The sequence below is a fragment of the Engraulis encrasicolus genome, chromosome 1 (genome assembly GCF_034702125.1).
Source record: "Engraulis encrasicolus isolate BLACKSEA-1 chromosome 1, IST_EnEncr_1.0, whole genome shotgun sequence".
Classification (NCBI taxonomy): domain Eukaryota; kingdom Metazoa; phylum Chordata; class Actinopteri; order Clupeiformes; family Engraulidae; genus Engraulis; species Engraulis encrasicolus.
In genome coordinates, this window is record NC_085857.1 from 55,561,183 (window position 1) to 55,569,432 (window position 8,250).

At 41.2% G+C, this 8,250-nt stretch overlaps 1 protein-coding gene across 2 annotated transcripts; it reads left to right on the forward strand.

Moving 5' to 3' along the window:
- The first annotated feature begins 311 nt into the window (after window positions 1-311).
- Window positions 312-6,148, forward strand: LOC134443765 (zinc finger protein ZFP2-like). 2 transcript variants are annotated; one of them, XM_063193381.1, is made up of 5 exons: window positions 312-414; window positions 2,175-2,205; window positions 2,520-2,843; window positions 3,584-3,820; window positions 4,949-6,148. In XM_063193381.1, the coding sequence occupies exons 2-5, from the start codon at window positions 2,202-2,204 to the stop codon at window positions 5,974-5,976; spliced, it is 1,593 nt and encodes a 530-aa protein (XP_063049451.1). In that variant the 5' UTR covers window positions 312-414; window positions 2,175-2,201; the 3' UTR covers window positions 5,977-6,148. The 2 variants fall into 2 exon arrangements, with proteins under 2 accessions (XP_063049451.1, XP_063049491.1); XM_063193421.1 differs by having other exon boundaries at window positions 3,587-3,820.
- Window positions 6,149-8,250: the final 2,102 nt, after the last annotated feature.

Here is an 8,250-nt window from a genome sequence, read left to right on the forward strand (position 1 = left end):
CTCACACTATCTGTGCATTCATGTGCACAGACTGAGATTCATGAACTAAATGCCAACACCACATAAACCCATTTTCCACTGGGAAACTTGTTGAAAATGTTTACGAGTCTATAAGATATGAATGTATAAGATTTACTTAAAGTTCTGAGAGCACATGAATGCACAATAAATCTCAATTGATGTTCGTTCCATAAATCCCTATAAGCCACCCAGGATGCATAGCTTCCTTCAGTCCAGATGGGGGCGGTAAAGCGCCATATCTTTGGCAACACATGAACAACAACATCGGAAGAAGAGAAGCGCTGGAGAGATGCACAGCTGGCTGCAACAAGCAGCACTATTGTCACAAATTGTCTACAAATTCGCAGCCGGAATATAGTTGTTACAAACTTGCATTACCGACCGAGTGTCGTGGTGAGTGTGCCTTTCTTTTTTTATACAAAGAGTAGGTTGTAATGGTGTGTGGTTCACGTGTAAGCTGATAGCAAAGAGATCCACTACTGCTGGTGGTGTTATTACTGCATGAGAGGGAGGGTGACAGACTGGTGCAGCAAGTTGGAAAGAAAGGTCGGCTATGGAAAAACACAACTAATAACTGTATACATTGAAAAAACAAATGAACACTAAAATAAACACACAAAAAATAGCTAAACGATATTCCAATTAGGTAAGACCATGTTATCTATTGCATCTCTGAACATCACTCTATTACTGTTACACTCATTACATTTCACTTAGCTGACGCTATTTTATCCAAAGCGACTCACAGTTATTTAGTTACAGGCAGTGTTTCCCACAGAAATTTTGGAAACTATGGGGGCAGCCATGATATTTTTTTCCGGGGGGGGGGGGGTCACGTGGACCTTTGGGGGGGGGGGGGCATTTTAAAAAAATGCAGTACAGTGAATCATTTCTGTTTACAACAGTTTCATTCGTCCCTCATGCAGGGGTCTATGTAATGAAAAAAAAAATAAAACAAAATATGAGCCGAGATAAGAATTTAAGAGTACTCTGACATTGTTAACGCATAGACAAAAAGGGTCTAAGACGGTAGGCTATGCCTTTTCCCCACACACACAGGCGTACACATTCTACATGAGGGGTGCTGGCCAGTTTTTCAAAATTCCTCCCATTAAAATGGCTGAACAACATATTACACATTTATGTCTTTTCACATTCATTTCTATATACAGCCCGATGTCTCCTCTGCCGTGTCAATGAAGGCCTGTCACCTAACTCATTACAACTGTAAAGCAAAGCCTGGGGAGTGTTAGTAAACTCATCCCAACTGTCCCTTCTCTGAATGTTTTTAATTGCTCCCAAACCCAAGTTAACTACAACAACTTGACTAAGCTTTTGATCCCTCTGTCTTTCAAGCACTTGTAGTTTTCTCTATAGGATGTATTTAATCCAGGAGGAAACTGCGAAGGAAATCGTAATTCAAATCGTTTTTTAACAAAAACGGCAATCGTAAAAAAAATAAAAATAAAAAAGTAAAAAAAAAAATTTTTTTTTTTTTTTTTTTTTACATTTTCGGGAAACTATGGCGGCCAAATTTAAACTATGGCGGGCCGCCATAGTTTCCTCAATGTATGGGAAACACTGACAGGGTATTGGCTACAGTCCCTGGAGCAATGTGGGGTTAGGTGCCTTGCACTTCAGCCATGGGTGAAGGTGCTGGTAAGCACGGGATTTGAACCTGCAACCCTCTTATTCAGAGGTAAGCGCTCTAACCATTGAACCATGGCTGCCCTGTACTCACAGTCCTGGACTATGTTCGTGAAAACGGGCTGCACTGCATGCATTGCAATGCATCGTAGAATGTCTGGCCACTAGTATTGACATACTGCTCTGGTAGTGATATGCATGCTAATTTACTTCATCCACAACATGCAGGGAACGATGATGAATCCAACCAACAAGAAAGGTTACCCTCCATTGGTGTGGCTGGTTTCCAAAAGGATTGAGGGTTTTAGAGACTATGTTGTTTGGGGGTTTCTACCCTGAGAAAATAAAGTTGTTAAAAGTGCAATTTTAATTCATTATGAGAATGGAGATAAAGAGCCCTGTGCTGATTGGGCCCCTTGGCTCTTGGGCCCCTGGGGCTGGGCCCGGTAGGCCAGTGCAGCATTCCATTGATAACATGGTAATTACTCTGTTGTGTTCTGTTGCAGCCACACACCGTTGGACTCCAATAGATCATGGGTAAGTGTGACTGGGGTATTCCTGCACAGTCCACCACTCGGGGCTCCAACACGCCACCTCCTAGTCAACCCACTGGTTCAGGTATAGGAGCCGCCGTCCCGATAGCCCAGCGCAACTGCCTCCAGGAGGAAGGTTTACCAACGCTCCACTCTGCGCTCTGCTAGTTGGCCTCCGTTACATACCTCTCAGTTGTGTTGTATGTTGCTTGTTACATGAAATACAGGGTTCACAAAAAGTTAGAGATATTTGACTTCTAGTAAAATAAATTAGAAAATGAATTACTGTGAACGTGATTCTGGCTATTTGACTTGCAGATTTGAATTGTGGCTTGAAGGAAGAAGAATTTGAAGAGGATATTTGCCCAAGACAGGAAATAAAAAGGGAAGAAGAGGCGCTTGGTATTGCTGACGCTGTGACCACTCCTGTGGTGGACGTCAAAATAGAAGACTCAGGCCATCCTCATGTGGCCACTACACCTGAGAAAGATGTCAAAATAGAAGACTCAGATCATCCTCATGTGGCTACTACACCTGAGAAAGATGTCAAAATAGAAGACTCAGATCATCCTCATGTGGCTACTACACCTGAGAAAGATGTCAAAATAGAAGACTCAGACCATCCTTGTGTACATTCCACAGGTAAGCTACAAATTACAGTTTAATTGTGTGTGCATGTGTGTGTGTGTATGTGTGTGTGTGTGTGTGTGTGTGTGTGTGTGTGTGTGTGTGTGTGTGTGTGTGTGTGTGTGTGTGTGTGTGAGAGAGAGAGAGAGAGAGAGAGAGAGAGAGAGAGAGAGAGAGAGAGAGAGAGAGAGAGAGAGAGAGAGAGAGAGAGAAATGTACAGTTAGATAGTAAAAGAAATTTACAGTTAGATACCATGTAACTTCTCTCCATTACCCCTGTTTTCACAGTACAGTACACATGCACCATAAAAGAAACAGTTACCAAAAACAACAACATCACATTACATTACAAATGGAAAGTAGATGGTAATTGCTGTACCGTTAAAGAAAGCGTTACTAGTTCATTGTTATTGGTGGAGAATCTGAATGGATCCCCCTTTTACTAGCTACTGGACCAGTGGGATGCTTGATGTATTCATTTTGGGTAGGGTGCGCGCATCCAAAATCACTTGTTGCAGGTGCCAGACAAAAGTGTCAGGCAGTTTAAGAGGGTAGATCTTCGCACTGTGGAATACGCTCCAAAAAAGACAAGTGCTATTTCTTGTTATCCATATGCGTTGATGTTTTAATTAAATAAAGTTGTTGGGTTTTTTATTTTAGCTTATTCCTCATTGTGCAGACCTACCTTCTTAAAATGCTTGATGTATTCACCAGCTATATTCAGGCTGAAGTCTGACTGGATCTGTTTTCTCCAGCAGCGGAGATCTCCATAACATTAAAAGAGGAGGAGGAGATTAAGGAGGAGGAGGAGGAGGAGGAAGAGGAAGATGTAGGGACCCTACAAGAGGAGGAGGAGGAGATAAAGGAAGAAAAGGATGGAGGAACAAGCTCTTCAGATGACACTGAGGAGGATGTAGAGACGTGGACCCTTCAGAATACAACAGAGGACACTCGTGTGGAAATTCACAACACTGATCACTCTACTCTTACAGGTACGTTTCAGAAGCTGGCCACCAGCAGCTAAGGTGCTTAAATAGTTATCAGCATGGACTAAGGTTTCAGAATCACCCGATTGCCAACGCGGAACTTGATCTTAAGTTATAAAGTTCTTATAAGCGGTTTTATTTGAAAAAAATATAAAGCATCTTGTTAAGTTATTCTAAGCTTTTTTTCCAGATTTTTTTTTTTTTTGGTCCGGCTGGGGCCACTGTGAAGTGGGCGGACGTTGGAGGGGGCATTGCCTGGGGTGCAACCATAGATTGTATATCACCACCAACAATTCTATTTATCCATTCTATGGGTGCAACTAATTTTAGGACTGCCACTGACGAGCGCCCAAATTTTAAAGGTGCATTGTGTAATATTTCTCGCAGTTTCTTTCCAGAAATCATGGTTCCCTGCCTTTAACTAATTTCAGCTCAGAGTGCGGCGTCATAACAGATCTTGATCAGTGTCATTTTAGTGCTGACGGGATTTGAGCTGATTTATTAAAAATGTGGGTAAATTAGAGCTGAATGAACGAACACATTCTAATGCAAAATGAGGGTCATAGCTTTTAAATGCAACTTATTTGATGGTTGTATGTGCTTCAGAGGCTGCGATATTTAGGATTTAATAGGCAGAGGGCACCCTTTCCCAAAAAGGGCTTAGGACAAAATGGGTTAAGTATAGAAAATAACCGAATCGCTGGCCCCTGCCCAATGCCCTATCTCCATAACATAACAGAAGTGGAAAAGTACTTGAAAAAAATCCAACTGAATCGTATCGTATGGTGGGGCATTCTGAAATATTGAAAGTAATCGCTGCCTTAAGAAATCGATATCGAACCGTATTGTCATGGAGGCTGTGCTTTACCCCCCTAATCTGATACACCTGTCCCGTCCTGGTTGCACCGAACTGTGTCTCCCTGAAGAGTGGACAGCATTCACCTTTATTTTGCAGATGTTTCATCTTGAGCTTTTTTCATGCCTTTAACAATAGTGAATTTCTGAATGCAGTGTGTTAAGCCCAGCTGTGTTCCTCAGCAAAAAAAGGGGAAAAAATCAACTGTTTATGATGTTTTAATACATACATAACGCTTTATGTGACTTCGACTTACGTTTTGTATTTTTGCGTCGTAGGACGTGCTGAAAAGAAACAATCCAACAAGGCCGGTAAAACTGGTGAATCAGCGATCAGGAAAGGCAAGACCATTCGTACTTCAAAAACGTCAAATGTCGATGATATGGACTGTGGAAAATGCCTCAATTGCAAAGAACATCCAGGCATTGGGGCAAAGGCGCACCGCTGCACTTCTGGTGGGAAAGCGTGCACTAGTGAGAAGAAATTAGCGATACACAAGAGAATCCATGCAGAAAAACCACATCAGTGCTCTGAGTGTGGAAAGGCATTTTCACGACTTTACGATCTTAACATACACCAGAGCGCATTCCACACTCTGGACAAACCGCACCAGTGCGCTACCTGTGGAAGAGGCTTTGCAACACCACAGGTGTTAGCAGGACACCAGAGAATCCACACTGGAGAAAAACCATACCACTGTACCATTTGTGGAAAGGCCTTCAGAGCACAGCGCACTTTAATAGTTCATCAGAGAACCCACACTGGGGAAAAGCCTTACCAGTGTACCACATGTGGAAAGGCATTTACAACGGCACACAATTTGACAACACACCAGACAGTTCACACTGGAGAAAGGCGACATGTGTGTTCAGAGTGTGGGCGGACATTTTCACAAGCGTGTTCTCTTAAAAGACATCAGAGAATTCACTCGGATGAAAAACCTCTAAAGTGTAGCATATGTGGAAAAGGCTTCAGAGAGGCTCGTTATTTAGCTCTTCACCAGATGGTGCACACTGGAGAGAGACCATACCAATGTACTGTTTGTGGGAAGGCCTTCAGAACAAGATTCCTCTGCAATGAACACCAGAAAACTCATAGTGTGGGAAAGCTGTATCATTGTTCGACGTGTGGAAAGCATTTTTCAACTGCTCAGACTTTAGAGGTGCACCAGAGAATCCATACAGGAGAGAAGCCTTTTCTGTGTACCACCTGTGGACGGGCATTCAGAGTAGCATATACCTTAAACAGACATCAGAGAACCCATGCAGGGGAAAATGTTCCACCTGTTCATGTAGGAAAAGTGTAAATGTTAAGGCCACAATGGATACTTTGGGAGATAGTTAAGACTTGAGTTATGTTTTCCTGACTTTTCGTTTTGTTGAAAAGGAATATTTTGTCTCACACTTTTTACTTAAATTATCGGTTATATTCACTACTCCTCATTTGAATAAAAAATGAAGCTCCATTTGGAAGTTAAAACACAATGTCTCTGCCTTTTTCCAACCTTGATTGGTCACATGACTTTTAAAAAAAAGAGGATTGTTAATGAAAGTACAGTCCAAGCAATATTTTGTTTTCTTTAATGTTTACTGTTTTGATTTTCCTTCCACCTATTCCTATAGATAGAGTGACCTTGACTCAATTAACTTGCTACATTCAATTGCAAATCGGTAGTTGATAAACCCAATTTTGTTCTCCCAACTTCCGTTTTGAATGTGTTCCATTCCAGCTGTTGGGGAAAGTTAATGTCTGACAATGTTCATCTGCATAGCCCCAAGTTTGAGTTTCACAACCCCGATATGATCGCCTGTTTTATTGCACTTGTGGAGTTGGGTCCCGACAATCATCAAGCCAAGTCAAGTAAAGTCAGCTTTTATTGACAGTTTCTTCATATGCACCGTAGGCGAGTACATTTAGGGTTTAACCCCAAAAAAATTGATACAAAAGTTTTTTTATGGATTCTATTACTATTGGACCTGCTAAATGACATACTAAAAATCTAGTAAAATCTGACTTTGGGAAATTATTTTTTTCAACATGGCTGCCATAGGCTTATTATAAGGGTCAAGAGACACTCCAGGTGAATAGGCCAAAAAATGTAGCTTGCCGATATCACCATGAAACTTAATCCGGTGATTACTCACATATTTGTGAGAAAAAAATGCATTGCAAGTTTTCTGAAATGTTATGTTTTAATATGGTAATTTGACTATATTTAATTAAATATGCATTGAATTTCAAAATGCAAAACCTCAAAATCTGAAAAAGCCAAGCTCAAAATTACTCTTTTATTTTGTTTCTAGTAAGCCAGAAGATATCTTCAGAAGAGATTATGGACATCTCTTTTTGTTTTGAAGTAAATCTAAACAATCTTTGTGCAGACACACCAGCTAGCATTTTTTTTTCAAAACATGATTATTTAACATCTCTCTTAGATAAATAATTGAGTTTTATGTGTCTCAAGTTCTTCCAGACATTCTTTGAGTCTGGTGGAATCATTCTTAGCATGTATCAAGGGCAAGGTCAGCTGTCCTCAAATCATAGCCTCTCCACAGAGGTGTCCTAAGGGCTGGTGCTGGGACTCCTATTTGCCATGTGCACCACATCACTGGGCCATGTTATCTGTTCTCACAGCTTCTCATACTACTGTTACACCGATGAAGCACAGTTTCTTTGTGCCAGATGACTCCACGGTCACACACATTTCCGCTTGCCTCTCTGAACTATCCACAAGTATGACGGAATGCAGCCTTCAGTTGAGCCTCGCCCAAATGCACTGCTGGTGATCCCAGCTAAAGATTTAGGTTGCCATGATATCGAGCTCAATATGGATTCTGCTACTGTTGCCTCAAATAAGGCCACAAGAAATCTAGGTGTCATTGTTGATGGCCATCTATCATTCTCTGACCACATAGCCTCAGTTTCCCAGTCATGTCCTCCTGAATACAAGGCCCTGACCCTTGCCTATGAAGCTACAACAGGCCCTACTCTGGCTTACCCGAAAGCTATGCTAAAGCCCTATGTCCTTTCAGGACATTGTCTGTCTCCAGTACCAACCGTTTCACTTTGCCCTCTACTTACACATGTAGTGGTTCCTGTCTATTCAGTTCAGCTGCTGAAAGACCCAAAATACCTGGTGACACCATGATTCATCACTGATGATGTGCCCTGACAAACAGCACATGGATATTATCATAACAGTAGTGTCTTTATCCACCCAAACAGCACTCCAAACAAACAGATCCTGAAAACATGTTAGTTCATGCCAATGTAATTATTATGTAGTAACCTTTATTTTTAAAAACTTTGATCTTGAAAATGACACCTTTCCAGAAGTCAGATTTTCCTAGATATTTAGTATGTTATTAAGGACACTTAGAGGTAACAAAATCAGTTGAAAAACCTTTTGTATCAATTTTTTGGGGGTTAGGTCTTTTTTTGCATAGATGTACTCGCCTACCGGTCATTCAAGGAAATAGAAATTTCTTTTCTACATACACTGGACTGACATTTACAAACTGACGTCAAAGTGCAAGACAGGATAGTAATGGTTATACATTATTGCATTATTGTGCTTACC

Excerpts from the sequence above, each read along its gene's own strand:
- LOC134443765 (XM_063193381.1), top strand. Across the intron at positions 2,844-3,583 it reads TCCTTGTGTACATTCCACAG|CAGCGGAGATCTCCATAACA; the intron begins GTAAGCTACAAA and ends TGTTTTCTCCAG. Across the intron at positions 3,821-4,948 it reads TGATCACTCTACTCTTACAG|GACGTGCTGAAAAGAAACAA; the intron begins GTACGTTTCAGA and ends TTTGCGTCGTAG.